The 21,463-nt window shown below is 33.0% G+C and overlaps 1 protein-coding gene across 1 annotated transcript; it reads left to right on the top strand.

Annotated features, from left to right (window-relative positions):
* The first annotated feature begins 5,477 nt into the window (after nt 1-5,477).
* LOC117577556 (ubiquitin-conjugating enzyme E2 N) lies at nt 5,478-9,240 on the top strand. The gene is made up of 2 exons (XM_034262389.2): nt 5,478-5,658; nt 8,471-9,240. The coding sequence occupies exon 2, from the start codon at nt 8,516-8,518 to the stop codon at nt 8,969-8,971; it is 456 nt and encodes a 151-aa protein (XP_034118280.1). The 5' UTR covers nt 5,478-5,658; nt 8,471-8,515; the 3' UTR covers nt 8,972-9,240.
* Nucleotides 9,241-21,463: the final 12,223 nt, after the last annotated feature.

Raw genomic sequence — 21,463 nt, 5'->3', positions numbered from 1 at the left:
GTGGTGCGAGAAAAAGCGAAAGCAGCAGCAAGCGAAGTATGCGTGTGTGTGTGTAAGCGAGAGCAAAGCTAAGACACACACACACACACACACACACACACACACACTCTTATTCTTAGAGAGTTGTCTCAAGGCTGCCGCAGGACAAACAACGGCAAATGGGACAAACAAAGTGCAATTGGCAACTACTAAAAACATTATGCTCACAATAAATATTGCGCCATCTCTCTCTATCTCTCTCTCTCTCCCACTTTTTAAGAGACTTCGCTGCTCTCACCCCAAACTAAGGTCACAAAGTTTTTCGACTTAAGATTGACACAGAAATCTAAAGAAAACACACACAAAATGTGCTATAAAGAAATCAAATCAAAATTTGTAGTCTAGTTTTAAGAGATATAAGAATATAATATATAATATATGTTATATTATATCTTAGATTATATAACACATTATAATATACATATATCTTAGATTATTATAACGCTTTAAACTAGATCTAATATAAAAACTACCTTAATGTAATAATATAATAAAAATATAGAATAATATAATAATAATACAACATATCGGATATATCTAGTATATGAATATATAGATTAGTATAAATATTTTTGGAATTTAAAACAAGTTATTATATAACAAACATTTAAACATATCGAAAATTGTTGAGGACATTAACAATTTGTTGTATTTAAAAAATCAAATAAATAAATAAGAAAAAGAACGAAAAAAAAAATCGATTTTATTTTTAATAAGTTTGTAGAAAACAATCAAACGTGAAATATTCTTAGATTTGAAAAGATATTCTAGAATATAATGTTAATATCTTACAACTTATTTTTTATTATTATTTTTTTTTCAATTTGTTGTAAAAATAAATGTCAAATTTTAGTGATTTAAGAAAACAAGAAAATTATTAGTTTTATTTTGTTATAGCCTATGTTTATCAACATTGTTTTCGTATTATTCCTGTTTATTTTTTTGTAATGACTCAATTATATAATTTAAGTATAAATACACAATTCAACAAGCATGAAAAGAAAAAATGGTAAAGTATTCTATTTTGAATTGTGATGATGAAAGAATATAAACTGAAGCAATGGAAACATTATAAGATTTATACAAAAATTGATTAAATAATAATTAAATAAAATAATGATTACTGGTCTATAATTATTATATTTGACACAGAAAATATTTGTTATATTAACGTTGCTATATTTATGTCCCAATTATTTGTAAACTAAATTATAACTCAAACATTAATATATATTTTTGATTAAAATTTATATTTAAAGACTAAAATAATTACACAAATAATTAAAAACAAACTAAAACTAATGCGAAGCTTAATATATATGGACAAAATTTTCTTAAGAAATGAAGAAGTTATTGTATAAGAATCGTTAAATCGATAAAGAAGTATAAATTTACTAAAGTTTTATGACAAATAAAATAAGTAATTAAGTATGTTAACAATAATGACGATTGAAAAATAATAGAATAATTATCTAAGAATGATATAGAAAACAAATAAGAAACATTTTTGAAAAACCCGTTTTAAAGTTTATAGTTCTTTTAATAGTTGAGTTTTAAAACATTGTTAAATGAATATTTTTTCCATTGTAAAATTGATTTTTTGTTCTTAGATTTATTTTAAACTTAGGTATATATTATTTTTTCCTTAGATCAATTTTAAAATTAGGTGTTTACTTTATCTTAACTGTATTACTTAATAATGATTATGTGTTCTTTAGTATTTTTTTTATTGTTTTCATAATTGAATTTAAAACTTTGTAGAAATGATATTTTGTGTTTAGATTGATTTTAAAGATTGATATATTTTAACTTTAAAATCGATCTAAAGGCAAATGATAAAGGCAAACAACTAAAAAAATAGAATAAAAGAATAATATTATTATTTCTACAATGTTTTTAAGCTCAATTATGAAAACAATAAAAAACAAGTAAGAAAGCTACAGTCGAGTGTGCTCGACTGTAAGATACCCGCTACCCATTTTTAATAAAGGCAAAATATTGCGGTATTATTTTCAAAATATACCGAAAATACTAAAAAAATACCAAAATTATACCAAATTATATATTTGGTATATCGATATAGTACACCATTCAAAATATACCATAGACGGCACAATATACCAGATTGCCTGCCAAAGCAACTCAGACCCCTAGTAAGTAGGCGTTTTTGCCCATACAAAAGTATTTCTTTAATAACTTCCACAATTTTCATCTGATCGCAACCAAATCAGGAATCATAACTACTATAGTTATTATTGTACATACCAAAATTCGTAATTCTAGCTTTAAAATTACGCTTGTTATTCGATTTTTTTGATTTGCGGGGGCGGAAGGGGGCGTGGCAAAAATGTGAAACAAACTTGATCTGCGTGCAAGCATAACAAATGCTGTCGAAAAAAAATTATAGCTCTATCTCTTATAGTCTCTGAGATCTAGGTGTTCATACGGACGGACGGACAGACAGACAGACGGACAGACGGATATGGCTAGATCGTCTCGGCTGTTGACGCTGATCAAGAATATATATACTTTATAGGGTCGGAGATGCCTCCTTCTACCTGTTACATACATTTCCTGCCGGCACAAAGTTATAAAAAAGAATAAAAGAATAATATTATTATTTCTACAAAGTTTTTAAGATCAAATACTAAAGAACACATAATCATTATAAAGTAATTAAAAAGTATTTCATAAAAAACAAATGCTAATTAATAATTTAGTTTATAACTAATGAAAGTTCTTTGAAGAATTAGGCATGATAAATATTCGTGATTGGCTAACCTAAAAATCGAGTCAAGAGTTCACATAATTTAACACGTTGCACACATTGCAGGCAGGCAAGCAAAGCACTTAACCTCAACCTCAACTAGCGGCCACAGCAAAAGCAGCAACAACAACAACAACAACAACAGCAGCTACAGAAATAACGGGCAAGCCACCCTCATAGATAAGAAGGGGAGAAAAAAAGAAATGCAATGTAAACTGCGCCATATTGAAAACTGTCAGCCATTAAAATTTATAGAAATATGCGAACACACTGTGGCGCCGACAGCGACAGCGACGGCGACGTCGACAGCAGCGCCTAAAATGCGTGCAGTTAAAAACACGAACAACAACAAGAATAAGAATAAGAAGAAGTGAAAAAGGAAAAGAACAAGAAGCAGATCAGCTGCTGCCGCCGTGTAGTAGTAAAAAGTTGTAAAAGCAGCTGCAAGCGACTCAAGAGCAAATAAAGGTCGCCCAACAGCTGCGTAGAGCAGCGCTGCCTGCAGCTGCAGCGCAGTAGTAATACTATAGTAGTAGTAGTAGTAGTGTAGTAGAAGTCGCAGCAGCAGAAGTTGAGCGCAGTCGAAAATGTAATGCGCGCATTCGGTTCGCTAGCTCTCGCTCTCTTGCACTCTCTCTCGTGCACACACACACACACTCGAAGGGATTGGGCAGAGTGAGACGAAGGCGAGAGTGCAAGAGTCAGTCGACTCGTACTCTCTGTGCATATGCATGTGTGTGCGAGTGTGAGTGTGAGGAGTGGGCTGGGTTTTTGTGTGCTGGCTAACTAGTCGCCCAGCCTAAAAGCAGATCGCATGTGTGTGAGTGTGTGAGAGTGTGAGTGGCCTGCACATGGCTGCTGTTGTTGTTCTCATTGTTGTTGTTGTTGGTTTGCTTTTAGTTGCGAGGCTCGTTTTTGTATGTGCGATGGCTTGTGCGTCCATTGGGCATTGCACATGTGTGCATGTGTGCATACGTGAGAGCATGCATGTGTGTGTGTGCGTGTGCGAGCCAAAGCCAAACCTCTCTCCTCTGCTGCTGCCCAATGGCCTGCTGCGGGGGGCGTTGAAACGCATAAATGTTGATTACACACAAATTGACATTTTTCTTTTTCAAAATTGTTGTTGTTGTTTTATTTTTTTTTTTTTGGTGTGTGTGTGTGTGTGTGTGTGGGGTGGCGCGGCGGGGGCGTGTGTTAAATGCGCGCCTATGTTTGGTCAGCACTGCACTTGTTGTTGTTGTTGTTGTTGCTGTTTCCTCTTCTTCGTCTTCCACTTCTCCTTCTCCCCGTTATTGTTGTTGTTGTTGTATTGGTTCAATTGCAAATGACCAAACAGAGGGACGCAATGTAGATATATTTCGCATATGTGAGCGTTTACTTTTTTCTTCTTCTTCTTCTTTGTATGTGTATATTACTCTGTCTCTCTCTCTCTCACTCTCGCTCGTTGGCCGTTATGCGACATTTGAAACAAGTGCATGAGCTGATAGCGTCGACAGCGACGTCAACGTCAGCGTCAACGTCAACGTCAATTGCTCAAATGTCAACGAAAATAGCCAAAAAGTTTTATTTTGTTTTGTTTGCATTTAATATTTTTTCCTTCTATGGCAAAAACAACAACTAAAATAAAAGTTGCATGCTTATTGTTGCAATTTTGTTTATACAAAAATTCATAAAATTAAAACTTTTTCGAATACTATTTTGTATATTTTTTTGCATATTATCTAATTGGGACTAATCTAATTTAAAGAAATCTAATAAAATAAAAGAAAAAATTTACAGTCAGAAAATAATTTGCATAAACAAATGAAATAAAGTCAAAAAGGTCGTTGAAAACGAATGTCCGCTTAAGAGAGTTAGGTGTCCGCTTAAGAGGACTTCACTATTAATTTTAATTGTTTACAGAAAACACTAATTATAAGTATTTTTGTATTATTTGTTGTTATAATTTTTACAGCCATTTTTTACATATTTTAACAAATTCATTTAAATTAGAAAATTAATAAATCATAAATTTTATGGAAATGCTATGCATTCTTTATAAACTTTATTATTATTTTACATACAGTTTAAAAATTGTTATTAACATTTTAATACAAATCTATAATATCAATGCCATTTGAACTAACACCTTCTCTACTAAGCGAAGCACAATATGTTCAATAAATAAATTAATTGGCATAAAAGGTAATAACTTTTTTGTGCAACATTTTGAATTTCAAATGAAAAACATAAAACAAATCGAATTGGAGGAACGACGGTCGAATTGGACTTCTTATTTGGTCAATCAACCGGCAAATTCTTCTAATTGGCATGCCGCGCAACGTAGCTAAAGCTGACTGCTGGCAAACTCACGGCGACAGCATGTCAAAAAGCTGCTTGCTACAGAGCAAACGCATGTCTGGCTGTTGACTGCGCGCAGTGTTGCCAGCACATTTACGTGTTTTATATATGTGCAGACAATTTATAACCTCGCTTTTAAGTGTCAAATATTAAAAACATATGTTAAAAAATCAGCTTATATTAGTAAAACTGATATTTTATTTTAAAATGTAGTATTTATCGAGTAATGAGCGCAGAAAGTTTATTTTCTCATGCCTCGTGGTATCTGGCAACCCTGCGGCATTGAAACAGCGGCTCACACGCATACAATACAGGCAAACAAAAAAAACGCAACACACACCAACAGCACCAACACAAACAAAGCGCGTATAGAAAGAAATTTTTTTCCAACGTTCATAATTTGCGTGGAGCTGGGGAGCTGTCGAAGCTGCAAGAAAACAAGACAAAAACAAAGAAAAAACGGCGAATATTGTGAAGAAATTTGTAATAAAAAAAATTCGCAAAAATAAGTGGTAAATACTTGTGCACAATTATTGTTTTCTTACTGTTTGTTTGAGTGAGAGTGTGTGTGTGCGTTTTTGTACGGTGCAAGTGCAAAAACAACAACAACGCACAGCGCAAAAGAAGAAGCACGTACAGTAGCAGCGCATTGACGAAAATAATACGCCTTCTTCAATATCTGTGTGTGTGTGTGTTCGAGAGTGTCTGATTATAGGTAAGCGTGTGTGTGTGTGTGTTGTTTTTGTTGGTGCACTTCAAACTTCAATTGCCGAATGTCAAATTTTACACAGTGTGTGTGTGTGTGTGGCATATTAATTTGCTTAATCGTGTTTGCATTAGCATTGCATTTATAATTTCTTCGCTGTTATTGATTTTTCGAGCAACGTGCGTGACAAATGTGCTTGCTCTCCCCCCTCCCTCTGCCCAGCTACCGTATGCTCCAAGTATGTGTGCGTGTGTGTGTAGCGGCTTTTGCTGCGTGCGTGTGTGTGTGTGTGTCTGTGTGTGACACTAGCGCGCTTAAGAAATCGATAAATTTTTAAATAATGTATACAATGGAAAAATGTAAAACACACAAACAAAACAACAACAACAACAACATTCCGCATGCCAACACCTGAAACAGCAGCAGCAACAATAACAATAATAACACTAAAATCCTGTTGTTCTTGTTGTTTTTGCTATTTGTTATTATTCGTGTTTTGCATTTTGGCAGCTTTCTGGAATTTTCTTTCCGCTGCATTCCATTGATTGTTGCTGTTGTTCTTCTTCCTCTTGTTGTTGTTGTTGTTGCTGTTCTTGTCGGCATTTGTGTACAGTGGTGTCCATCATATTAGTCTCTAGAAGCTTTCGAGTTGGTTTCAACTCGTTGAAATTGAATTTATACCCTGTACTGATTAATGACAAGGTGTATGAAACTTAAAGAGTGGAAGGAGTTTTATTCGACCTTATCAAGTATAAAGTATTGTTTATTAGTATAGTTATAATCAGTATAGAGATGTTCTATTCTTCATGTTCCGTTATTTTATTTCAGTGCTTGGATACTAGAGATCATAAAAGTTATATATAAATACATATATACTCTATATGTGCTAGGAAGTTTTTTGTATTCATTATGTAGTTGAAGTATGTTTTTAACATTGAAAAGTTTATGGAGCGATTAAAAATTATTAATAAATTAATTACTATAATCTGTAGTAAGGAATACTTTTATGCCGATACATCGATAAACACATTAAATAAGAAAAATAAATTACTAAAATTTGTAGTTAGAAATACTTTCATGCCCTGTTATTGTAGCTTTGCTTTTAATTGCTATTTTTCTTGGATTTGTCGATATATATTCACAATGAAAGAATATCCTTATTTCTTAATAAAGTTACAATTGAAGTTTACTAAATAAAACAATTGAATTCCAGTTAATTTAATGAGTATTTGCATCAGTTGTGAAAGAATTCAATATTGCTGCCGCAAAACTTTAATATACAGGGTATATTTATATATAAACTATAATATATCTGAGTTTTATAGATTTTCAATAGTTTTTGTGGTTTTTTAAGTATTCTCTAGCGAAAAAGATTGTCAAAAGTTATTTTAAAACTTTTACTAAATCAATTGCTTAGGCTTTACAAAAAGGGTATCTTGTAGAGTTTCATCTCGCGTAAGACTTTCTTACTAGTTTTTTATTTTTCAAGTATTTTCTAGTTCAATTTTGTACTAGTTTTTTTATTTTTTAAGTATTTTCTAGTTAGTTGAATTTTGTACTAGTTTTTTTTTTTATTTTTCAAGTATTTTCTAGTTAGTTCAATTTGTTCCTCTTCTAGAAACATTTTTAGCAATATATATATGATATAATGATATAATTTTAATGAAACTGACAATATTTTTGATTTTTTGCTTAAAATATAGTTAATACAATTAGTAATTTTTCTAAGGAAACTTGTAATTATTACAGTCATAATTTATCTTGTTCGTATTTTTATTTTTTGTCATAAACGTAACTTAAAAATTAAATTTTTGAATTTTGGAATACAGCAAAGTTTAGATAACTTATAAGTAGGGTATCATTTAGTCACTATATTAAAAGTATTCGATATGAGTATCTATCTTAGATATCATACAAAGTGTGGAAATAATTTACTAATCGATAGAGCTGACTTAAGTAATTAATTTGTTGCAGTTTTCATTACTAATTTACTAAGTCAATATTCCATATTTGCCGGGTATACAAAAGTCGAACTTTGTAAATCATTTTGTTAGTCTCGTAAGAGAAGATTCAAAATATAAAACAAACAGTATAAAAAAATATTAAATATTTGCCGGGTATACGAAAGTCGGTCAAGCTGCAAGTCGAAGAGCACTTAAACTTGTTGCCGCATTTGTTTTGATATGCAAATGGCCAACAAACTGCAAACAATTTAATTGTGTGCAATTATAGACTCGGCAGACACAGACGAGACACTCACACACACTTGCACACATACTTGCACACTTGCACACACACACACATACACTTGCACACACACATACAGCACTTGAATCTGCATCTCTTGAATTCGCATTTGTATCTTGTAGCTGCAATAAAATGCAGCAGCGAAAACTTTTTGCCATTTGCGGAAAGTGAAAGTCGCAACAGCAACAGCAGCCAAAGAAGGTGCATGCCACGTGTACCTGCCACAACCCAACCACACACACACACACACATACACAAATAGAGTCTTGCGTCCTTGAAACATTCGCACAACTTTATCTAAGCTAAGCTTCTTCTCAACTCAACATTTTGCCCACTTTTTCCACTCCCTCTTTTCTTCTCTTCACTTTCAGAACAGTTCAACCAGCAGCAGAAGAAGAAGAAGAAGCAACAGCAGCATGTCCAGCTTGCCACGTCGCATCATCAAGGAGACACAACGTCTGATGCAGGAACCGGTGCCGGGCATTAATGCGATACCCGATGAGAATAATGCCCGATATTTCCATGTGATTGTCACCGGACCGAATGATTCTCCCTTCGAGGGCGGGGTCTTTAAGCTGGAACTCTTTCTGCCCGAGGATTATCCGATGTCGGCGCCCAAGGTGCGTTTCATCACAAAGATCTATCATCCGAATATCGATCGCTTGGGTCGCATCTGTCTCGATGTGCTCAAGGATAAGTGGAGTCCAGCTCTCCAGATTCGAACCATTTTGCTCTCCATCCAGGCGCTGTTGAGTGCCCCAAATCCCGATGATCCGCTGGCCAACGATGTCGCCGAATTGTGGAAGGTCAACGAGGCCGAGGCCATTCGCAATGCCCGTGAATGGACCCAAAAGTATGCGGTCGAAGACTGAATTTTGAAATGGGAGAGACGACGATGAAGTGGAGAGGAAGTAGAGGGGGATACTAGGGAAGGGGACAGGGGGTATTGAAACGAATGTGAAACATCAAGAAATTGATTTAATCGTATTATATATATATATACTTTAGTTTTTTTTTTTTTTTTGCTGGGCGGGTTTAAATGATTGTAAGCGAAAAGTATACTGAACTCAGATGCATTGTTTTATACAGGCAACCCAACAACAACAATAATAATAATAACAAACATTTATAATAAACGTAACCTAAACTATATGATAATTATTATGATATTAGCAACATTGCTCGTACATAAATTGACTGCTTTAAAATAACAGAACCACGAAGAAGAAGATGAAGAAACATCCGTTCAATAAATATCGTATTTCTGACTTTCAGATTTTCAGATTGTGGTTGTGTTCTCTGGGGTCCTCAGCTTTTTAATCAATCTATGTACGAAATGTTTAAATAACATGATTAAGAAACGAGCCTTTTATGGAATTAGTACTTTACATCATACACGTAATAACTAATATATATGTATGTATATATACACACAGATATATATATATTATATAAATAATAATAAAAGCGAAATCAAAATCAAATCAACAAGTGACTTTCTTTTTATTGGGATTGTGAAGAATTTTTGAAAACAACTTTAACTTCTTTTTTTTTACAGACAATAATAACTAAAGGATTTATAATTGCTGATTATAATTGTTGGTTACTATCTGATAAACATTATTAAAGTTATTTAAGAAATACTTTTGTCTTGGAGTCTTAGCTGCTTTTGGCTAGCAATCTGGTATATTTTGCACTCTATGGTATATTGTTAATGTATCAGTATACCAAATATAGCATGCGGTATATTTTAGTATTTTTGTGATTTATTTTAATATTAATACCGCACATTTTTAACGGTTTTGAAGAGGTTTGAAATTTTGCAATCTGGTATATTTTGCACTCTATGGTATATTGTTAATGTATCAATATACCAAATATAGCAAGCGGTATATTTTTAGTATTTTTGTGGTATATTTTAATATTAATACCGCGCATTTGTAACGGTTTTGAAGAGGTTTGAAATTTTGCAATCTGGTATATTTTACACTCTGGTGTATTTGGCACTCTATGGTATATTTTTAATGTATAAATATACCAAATATAGCGTGCGGTATATTTTAGTATTTTTGTGATTTATTTTAATATTAATAGCGCGCATTTGTAACGGTTTTGAATAGGTTTGAAATGTTGCAATCTGGTATATTTTACACTCTGGTATATTTGGCTCTATCTGGTATATTTTTAATGAATCAATATACCAAATATAGAGTGCGGTATATTTTAGTATTTTCATGGTATATTTTAATATTAATACCGCGCATTTGTAATAGATTTGAAAAGGTTTGAAATTTTGCAATTAGTTGAAATCATTTTGATATTAATACTTTTAATTAGAGTGCTTTAATATAATGTAATAAATATATTTTTTAAGCATTATAAAAGCAACACGAAAAAAATTTTAACAGACTACATGGCGAAAAATAACAGATATCTTTATATAAGGAATAATTGTAATAATAATGAAATTGGGTATTTCATATTTTTAGAAAGTAATAAAAATACATTTTGAAAAATCAAATCGAAAGCAAAAAATTTCTTATAAATTTTAAAGTATCTTATAAATGAAATATCGATAAAAAGCTTTTTTTCAAAATTGAATAATTTGTTGGCATAAATTTCGAGAAATTTGTAATAGAACTTGGAGAACAATTTCATATTTCATAAACAATTTAAGTAGAGAAGACATTGAAATATGGAAAACGATCCGAGCTTAGAATTAAATTGCAAGGAACATTTGTTCCACAGAGTTTAAAAATGTTTTTAAGCTAAGTACGAAATATGCTTTAAACAGCTTTAGGATTTAGGTATTTTAATCCATTAAAATTCAATACGAGTTTTAAAAATAAAAAAAAGATAATTTTAAACAGTTCATTAAATGAGAAGTGAGAAATTCGATTGAATTGAAAAATGATACGAAAAACAATACGTAATATGTTTTTTTTTAGAATATATTAGTATTCTCCAAAAATGAGTTAAGAACAATAAAACGAAAAATCAAGGAGAATCAAGGAGTTTCTTCCAGGTAAGAGTCAAGGAAGCTCATCTAAAGTATTTTTTGTGAAATTTTTGAGAAATGTGTAAAATATTTTAGAAAAAAATTTAATCAGCATTGCTCTTTAAAATACGATAGGAATTTGAAAACTCGAAATAAGAAAAATACTTCTATAAAGGAAATTTTGGAGAAAGACAGTTTCTGTAGTTTGGAATTTTTGAAGAATTAAGGAAGATTATTTATTAGATGGTATTTTAAAACAAAAATAAACAAAAATTAGGAAAAATACTTCTATAAAAAAAATTTGAAGAAAAAAAGTAGTTTTTAATTAATGAAACGTCAAGGAAGATCATTGATATTATTGATATTGGTGATATTCTAAGTAAATATAGAAAAAAGGTATATTATGATGTGGGATCAATGAAATAATAATAAAGAATAAATTAATAATACACAAAAATAAATAAAAAAATACTTCTATAAAGAAAATTTGAAGAAAAAAAGTAGTTTGGAATTAATGAAGCGTCAAGGAAGATCATTGATATTATTGATATTGGTGATATTCTAAGTAAATATAGAAAAAAGGAATATTATGATGTGGGATCAATGAAATAATAATAAATAATTTTGTTGAATACAATAGTTTGGTATTTTCTTTTATATAGTATTAAGTGAATTTTGGAGAAAAATAGAGTCAAGGAAGTGTGACAAATGCAACTCACGTATCTGGACAGTTAGATATACATATATTCCGTATATAGATGGATGGATGGAGAGCTGTGGCTGTGTGTTCACCTGAAATTTGCATTGTCTCTCTGCAGAATGTGGCAGCTGGCTGGCTGGCAGAGGATGACGATGTCCTCTGAGTGCAGTTGTCAATCATTTTGGAGGCGTGGGTGGCGTTTTTCCATTTCGTTGTCTCTGCGCTCCACTAGTTTTTTTCTTTTTGTTGTTTTCCCTGGGAGAGAGGGAAGGGAGAAGGGAGAAGGGGGAGGGGGAAAGGGCAGCGGATGCGGATGGCAGGATTAAACCCTTTTTTATGGGGTGGCCAAATTGTTGGCCACACCCCGAGCCGTTAGCATGTGCCTGCTGATTGGATGCGCCGCGTCCTATGCGTCTCCCCTTCTTCCTCTTTCTTCCTCACTCCCCCGTCTCCCTATCAATCGTTGTTGTTGCTGTTTTGCTCCTCGAGGCTGTTGCACGTCAGGCTTTAGCTTTAGCTTTGGCTTTGGCCCAGGCTGGGCAGTCAAATGTCGAACCTAACGACTTTTTTTTTTGTTTTTTTTTGTTTGTTTTGTTTTGGTGTCCACTTGTTTTCTCTCTCTCTCTCTTGCACTCGCTTTTGCCTTCCCTGTCTTGCTGTTGCTCTTTCGACCGTGATGTATTTTTTTTGTTTTTTTTTTTTTTTGCTCTATTCTCTCTGCACTATATTCCTTTTTATACCGACTACCGAAAGAGTTGAGAAGAGTTGTATTATAATTTGAAATTTAAATTACAATAATAAAGTCTCTAAAATATTATAATATCACAAAATGTAGAATTTATTAACACGCGATGCAAATTGATAAAATATTGACTTAGTTCATAAGTCTATCTCTTCTAACGATCTAATTTGCTTACTTATAAAATATATAAATTCTTAAACTATTATTACGAGTATATCACAAATGAATAAAAAAAAAAGACTTGGTATTTATGTTTGTCTCTCTTTTAACGATCAAAATTACTTAACGATTGAAATTATAGTCTACATTATTATTTATTGAGTTAGTCTTTAAATGCTTTACAAATATCGATAATATTACTTCAATGAACATTTTTTAAATTCTTTAAATTTGTATAATTTTATCATTATACCTTTTTTGTATTATAAATTTCGTTGCTTTTTTGAAATTTTTGATTTATTTTTATTAGTAAATTAAAGATGATTGACGACAGGTCTTTGAGTTTTACAAATTTTGGTATTATACCATTTTTTTTATTATTTTTTTAGCTCTGGTTCATCTCATTGAATTAGAGAATTGTATTCGATATTTCAAGAAAAACTAATAATAACTTCCGAACTACTTTTCAAATGTGCCCTTAAAATAAAAACGGATGCCATTTTCGTAGTTTTTTTTTTCAATTTCTTGATTTATTTTTATTAGTAAGTTCCCAAGGAGCAATTAGATATTAATAAAAGAACGCCAAGTTTTGACATTTCCATTAAAAAGAATTCTTACATTTGGGCGAAATTCTTTTTCTAAACAGTTCACACTATAATCATTATATAATAATATAATCATTATATATTATAAAATCATTATATTATATATTTAAAATATATGCACATGTAAAATTTTAGTTCAGGCAATATTATTACACATTATTTTGAGTGTTGTTTTAACTGCAATTTGATGCTACAAAATTTGATAATGATTATTATTGCTTGGTAGATATTTAAGACATTAGTTTTTTAATGCTATGGTCACACTAATTTCTTTTGTTTAACCTTAAATTGTCAACTTGAAAAACTGTCTATCATATGAGAATCGAACTTAAAAGTGAACTCTATGTTATTGTTATTTATTCAACTTCCTTATGATATAAATATGAGTTTTGGCCTGAATGAGTTTTTGCTAAAATGTATTATTATGGTGTTTTTTTTCTGTACAGGTTCAACTAATAAATACGAAATATTGTTAATAAGTGTCTATGTTGATGCTTTATGTTTATTCTTTATTTATTTATTTACATGTTAATTATTATTTAAAATAATATAATAACTAAAAGAAGGGAGTGCTATATTCTTTATTTATATAACTTGTTAAACTGTCAAATAGGAAGCAGTAAAGCAGCCTTAAATTGAGTACCGGGTATTCCATAGTCGAGCAAGCCTCGAGTGTTGCCTTCTAACGTGTTGTCTCCATGTTCAGTTCCGCATATAGCTTTTTATCGCATTAGATTCTCTCTTTCTCTCTCTCTTTCTATAGGAGTCCGAAATGTTGAACGCATATGCAGAGTGCAACCTCAAGGGGGTTGCCAGAAGGGGACAGAAGGAGGAGGGGGAGGGAGAGGGGGAATGGGGTCAGGTGTTGGCGTTGAGGTGAGCATTTTTATCGGCAGCTGCCGCATTTTGTGTGTTTGAGTGTGTTGTGTTTGCATAGACAAAGGCGAGGCCGTGCTACGTCTAGGCGCCACACTCTCTCTCTCTCTCTCTCACTCTCTTACTCTGTCTCTCTCTCCCTCTCTTTAAGGCATGGGCTTGGCCATGGCCAGCAACTGGCCAGCTATTAATCGCGTTTGCTTCTGCAACATCATCTGAGTGTGTGTGTGTGTGTGGCACCTGCTGCAGGCCAAAGACAAAAACCCAGTCGACTGTTGCCCCTTCCTCCTCTTGTGGCAAGATAAGGCTTCGATCTCTTGTTGCTGCCACCTCGCATGATTTATGCGACAATTGTGCGTTGCACTCATCATACTTAATTCGTAGCGTTTGCTTTATTATCAGATCTTCGCGTTGCTAAAGCGTTGCGCTCTCTTATCTTATCTTCGCCCTTGGGCTTTGCTTATCAACAGCCCAAAACTGGTTGTTGTTGGCTGTTAGCCAACTTAACTTTGCCTAATTGCCCACAATCATGAGCCATTTGCCTCGCTTTACGACTCTGAAACAACTTGCCAGCAACATTGTGAAGTACAGCTGAAGAAGAAAGCTTAAAAGCTTTATCAAACTTATTTCAGAAAGCACATTTCTGTAAAGTTGCATTAAGAAATTATTTCAATCGCGCTGAAAGCACATTTCATACTTATTTTTTTATATACGACATTTCAATATTACAATTGAAAGTTTTAGCACTTGAAATATGTGCGTTAATTGGAAAAGCTATTAAGTAAAATCGATATACATTTATATATATTTATATTTTCTTGAGAAATTTAAAAGACATTTTTTTGCATAGTCGAGTCTTGTAAATTAGAATTCTTTAAAAAGTTTTCAATCTGAAATTCTTTTTTCAAGAATGTTTCTTTAAAATCGTACATTTTTTAAAATCAAGTTCTACATTTCAATCTAAAATTGCTTCATTGTGTGGACATTTAAAGTAATTGGAGTAATAGTTAAATAATACAAAGTAATCATATAGTTAGCAAAACGAATTTTTTATTAGAATTCAAGCTTTCGATTAATTTTTCATTTGTTTTGGATGTTAATATTTTAACTTTAAATATATGTACATATATGTACATATATACAAATTTTTTCGCAAGCTGTATAAAAGCATGAGCTTAATCCTCTAATGAAACATGAACTTGTTCATAAAGTTAAATTTTACAGGAATCTAAAGAAATAGCTCAGCATCAATGTGATATTCATTTTTTTTTATACACAAAATTTAGAGAATTGTTGTATAAATAAAAGTATAAAGCTTACAGATGACAACAGTAAATGCAAAGATGCTTTTGGTTTAAGCTATAAAATTTCAGCTTGTGGCAATACAGTTCAACTTTGAACAAAAATATGCTTCACAAATTTGAGTCGTGCAGAAATCAGAACTAAGTAAAATGCTTTTGATATGTCTAATAATAATAATTTAATCGAGTTGCAAAATGAATTAGAGCTTTATTTTGACAAAAGTTTGATTCTGCAATTAAAATTTTGAAGAATCTTACAGTTCATAAAAGTGATTCGACTTTGTGTAACGTATAATTGGTTTGTTGATTTAAATTATAGTATAGAGCTTTTCGCTAGTGAAAGCACATATACAAAAGCTTTCATCTAAAGAAGAGTAAAGTGTTACTGCTGGCAAAAGCACATTTAAAAAAACTTACACAAGCAAAAGCACATAGACAGAAGCTTTCTCCAAAACAATAGTAAAGTGTGTCTGCAAAAGCGCATTTAAAGAAGCTTTCACTAGCGAAAGCACATTCAAAGAAGCTTTTACTCGCGAAAGCACATATACAGAAGCTTTCACCTAAAGAAGAGTAAAGTATTTCTGTAAAAGAAAATTTAAATAAGCTTTTACTAGCGAAAGCACATATACAGAAGCTTTCACTAGCGAAAGCACATAGACAGAAGCTTTCGTCTAAAGAAGAGTAAAGTGTTTCTTGCTGACAAAAGCACATTTAAGAGAAGCTTTCACTCGTGCAAGCACACATACAGAAGCTTTCGATCTAAGCGATATGCATTAAGCTTTAAGCTTGTTGCAATAAAGTTGCACTTCCGTTACATGTTTTATCGTTTAAGAGACTGCAACTCTGTCGATCTTGAGCTGTTTGAATCGCTGCCTGGCTGGATAGCTGGCTGGCTGTCAAAACTAAACAAGTTTTGGCCGTAATCCATTTGGGAACAATCAAGTTGCATGTATCTGCAAGATACGCGTACTAACAACAAGATACAAGATACAAGGCAAAGTGTATGTAGTATAAACTGCTGAAATTATCCACAAGAACAACAATTTGGACGTGTTGTCTGTGCGCTTCAAATGATCCGATGGCAAACCAAATAAACAATACATGAAGCGCAGCCATATACATCTACTATCAACGTACATATTTGCTATATATATCATATATATATATATATTTGATATATATGTGTGTGTGTATGTGTGTGTAGTTGTGTGCTCGCTTAGACTGCAGACAGTTTTTGCTTTTGGCCAAAACAAAATGCCCAAAACGCTGCAATGGGTGCGAGTTCTCTTTCTAGCTCACACTATCTCCCTCTCTCGTTCACATACTTCATCTCTCTCTCTCTCTCCGGCTCCGGCTCTGACTCTGGCTCTGTGTTTGTGCCTTGGTCCTGCTGCATCCTTGTGTGCTCGTCCATTCGCACAAAACCGAAACAAATAATTGATGAAACAGCAAAGCGCACGTAGGGATTTTCGAGCCGTCCTCTCTCTCTCTCTCTGTCTCTCTCTCTCACTCTGCCACACCCACTCCGCCTCGTGGGGCAGGCAGGCAGGCAGGCCGTGCAGCAAGTTGTGTGTCCGTGTCCGTGTCGGTGTCCTGCGACCAGCTGCGTCTGCGAAGCCGCCTGGAGACGCATGACGTTGCCCACATGCGACGTTAAGTACATGCCACATGCCACATGCCACATGCCACACACACATACTCTATATATGTATATATTTATATGTGTATATATATTCCTGTACGTGCGCACTTATCGATTTTCTGCTTCAAAAACTCAAATGTGAAATGCGCCCAAAGCGCCAACCGAAGCTGCTCAACGGTCGCCTGGTCACACTGTCTGTCTGTCTGTCCGTCTGTCTGTCTGTCTGTTGGTCGCTCGCTCGCTCGCTCGCTTAAGCTCCACTAAAAACCCAACAGACTAACCCACACCCCTCTCCCGCACTCCACGCTGGATAGCAGACAGACAGCCCCCCAAAAATGGGGCCTTGCCTCAGCCTCAGCCTCGCATAGGCGTGACTCGTAGGCGAAGGACGCTCCACGTCCCGTTACCGTGTTAACGCATAGCACAAGGCAACAACACACACACACACACACACACACACTCGCACACACACACACATTGGGACACGCACACATGAGAGGACAAAAAACGTTGATGGCCAGCAAAAAACTTTTATTTCAACTCAATTTTTCTGAAACACACGAACCAAAAGAGCCCCAACAACAACAACAACAACGACAACTACATTTGCAACGACATGTGAAATAAAAAGAAGAAGAAGCAGAAGCAGATGAGCTAGCGTCATAACACTATTTGGAGAGCATGCTCAACTATGAGATACTCTTTACTTAGTATTAAGTTAAAAGTTAAGTTAATATAAATTAAAATAAGTAAATCAATAAATGTATTTTCAATGATATAAGGTACTGTACTTGTTGTAAAGATTAATAACAATAAATAAGTAAATTGATGAAATAATGTTCAGTAATATACGGTCACACTGTACTTTTTAAAGGTAAATAACAATTAATAAGTAAATTTGTGATATAATATTCAACAATATACGGTCACACTGCTTTTTTTCATACCACTATTTGGAGAGCATGCTCAACTATGAGATACCCCTTACTACATGCAAAAATTGATATTATTTATTTTAATTATTTAGTATAATATTCAATTAAAAGTTAAGTTAATATAAATAAAAATAAGTAAATCAATAAATGTATTTTCAATGATATAAGGTCACACTGTACTTGTTGTAAAGATAAATAACAATAAGTAAGTAAATTGATTAAATAATGTTCATTAATATACGGTCACACTGTATTTTCTGCAAAGGTAAATAACAATAAATCGGTAAATTGATGATATAATATTCAACAGTATACGGTCACACTGTATTTTTTCATACCACTATTTGGAGAGCATGCTCAACTATAAGATACCCCTTACTACATACAAAAATTGGTATTATTTATTGTAATTATTTAGTATTAAAATGAAAGTCAAATTAATACCAAATAATAAGTAAATCAACAAACTAATGTTCAATATTATATGGTCACACTGCATTTTTTGTAAAGGTATATAACACAAAATAAGTAAATTGATGATATAATGTTCAATAACATACGGTCACACTGTATTTTTTATACCACTATTTGGAGAGCATGCTCAACTTAAGATACCCCTTACTACATGCAAAAATTAATATTATTTATTGTAATTATTTAGTATTAAAATCAAAGTCAAATTAATACCAAATAATAAGTAAATCAACAAACTAACGTTCAATATTATATGGTCAGACTGCATTTTTTGTAAAGGTACGAGTAACAAAAAATAAGTAAATTGATGAAATAATGTTCAGTGATATACGGTCACACTGTATTTTTTCTAGAATCTAAGGAATCTAAGTTAACGTACAGAATCTAAGTTAACGTACAAAGCTGAGCAAGGCCGATGGCGTGGTAATTTAGAAATAAGTTACTTCTAATTTAAATTATATACAATATTTTTAAATCAAATATATAACAAATCCGAACATTAAGCTAAAGTTAATTACAAAGCTTACAAACATTATGAAGCTTACAAACAATATGAAATTCGATATATAAATAGTGAAAGCATTATACAATTTTTTATCAATTTTTTCAATATTTGTAGTTGTTATTTAATTTTTTTTTTTTTAAATTCCAAATACACATTTAAAATATTACCTACATATATTATTAAGTATGTTTTAAAGTATACATATTAAAATACATATATTTTTATTCAACAGCTTTAATTATATTAAATTGTAAACAAAATTTGTTTTTTTGTCATAATTATGTAACAGCTTTTTTACATATTAATTATAACTGATTTTTGAAATATTTACATTGACATTTTTAATATTTGTCACATTTTAAATATAACAAAATACACGAAATTAATGTAAGCAAGCTAAAATTATTATTGAATTTGTAAATATTAAATATTCTATTTTTTTTTTTAAATTACAAATTTTTTTGTTTATTTTAAAGTACAATAAAGTCTACAAAAATCTTGTATTTATTTCATTTGGACAAAATATATGTCAACTCAATAAATCGTTGATCATATTTCAATTATAATTAGATCACAAATGCAAGTTTCAAAAATCATACCAAATAAAAATCACAAAATAAGTTTTCCTAGTAATAGGAATTATTATTAAAATATTTAATTATCTTAAAACTAACTTATTTCTAAACTATTGGTTGCAAATGACTTTTACTTATTAAAATATTAATACCATATACTGACTTGTAAGTGTTAAGGAATTTCCATTTTATAGTTAAGTATAATTCCTTAAAAAATTCTGATGAATATAAAATAAATATTACCACAATACTTCAATGAATTTCAATGTTAATCAACTGTTAATATTAATTGAATTAATTTCATTTCATTTACTTTGTTTATTTTACGTAACTGGTTAAAATATCAGATATTAAATTGTAGATTTGCCTCTTAAAATAAATATTTTGTTCTCCCCTTCTTTATTTACAATCTGTCTGTTGTGTAATTAATTAATATTAATTTTACTGAAATATCCGTTTTCAATGAGCCCTGCTATTTTTTATATATAACATCTTATCAGTTCGATAAAAATATAAATTCATAATTAAAACTAATAATATTTTCTCCTTATCAATTTTTTAGTGGCGATTTTCATAAACAATAATAATAATTATAATTGTGTTATTACAACGAAGCCACTTCGGATGAAGTTCGTTTTTGAGGTTAGGTTATTGCAACTCTCTCTCTCTCTCTCTCTCTATATTTCTCGCTTGCTCGCATTTAATTGAATTATTTATAGTTTTGGGATGCGAACACTTGACTCTCGTTGATACCCTAACTTTTGAGGGGTATGCATTTAATAGTAGCAGCTGTGCATGTGCATGTGTGTGTGTGCCGAGTGTGTGTGTGTGTCAAGTGTGTGAGTGTGCGTCAAATGCGTTCGCTGCACATACGAAAAACGTACTGCACACACAAGCATACAAACACACAAACACACACCCACTCACACACACACACACACACACACACACCCACTCACTCATGCACACACATACGCACACACACACACTTGTGTAGACCTATGTTTGTAGCCTAAACCGAAGTGAACCGAACTGCACACAGCGAACCACGAACCAAAGGCGAACCGCACCGAACTGAACCGAATGGAGCTAAAGAGGAGAACAACAACAACAACAACAACGAGAAGAAGAGGACGAACGAGGAAAAGTGCAAACCGAAAAAGCCAAAACCAAAAACCGAACCGAACTGAACTGAAGCGAACTAAAGCGAACTGAGGCCGCCGCACTCGAATCCAATGCACAAGCACAACAACCCCCTCTCTTCCTCTTCCTCTTCTCCCTCTTCTTCTGCTTCTTCCCACTACTCACACACACACAGCTGTACAGTGGACAGCAGCAACAGCAGTGGCAACCGAAGCCGACCTGAGCCGCCATTTTAGTGCGCCCAGCGTGCAGCCTTGCACCCTTGCACCCTTCATGCTGCATGGGGCTGCAGGTGCGCACCCGCATACACCCCCTCCCCATCACACACACACACACACACACACACACACACACACAGAGACACACTTTACCCTTGCAACGCGGCGCCCTTTGCAAAATTTCCGACCTATCGCATGCAGTAAGCGGCAGTTGCTGCGTTGCGTTGCTGCCGCTTTTTTGGTGCTTGCATGCGTGTGTGCCACAAACCCACACACACACACACACATATACGTAGAGAGAGAGAGAGAGGGAGAGGGGGGAGAGGGGAAGGCAGAGTTCATGTGGGTTGCCATTTTGTGTGCGAATTGCTTGGCTCGCTTTTTGTGATATCAATTAAGGATATGCTCGCTTATTTTTCGGAGCAATAGGCAGACTTGCCTCGTCCAGCCACGCCTCACACACACACACACACACACCCGCACACACACAC

Source organism: Drosophila albomicans, chromosome X, assembly GCF_009650485.2.
Source record: "Drosophila albomicans strain 15112-1751.03 chromosome X, ASM965048v2, whole genome shotgun sequence".
NCBI lineage: Eukaryota > Metazoa > Arthropoda > Insecta > Diptera > Drosophilidae > Drosophila > Drosophila albomicans.
This window is presented reverse-complemented; position numbering and strand designations above follow the sequence as displayed.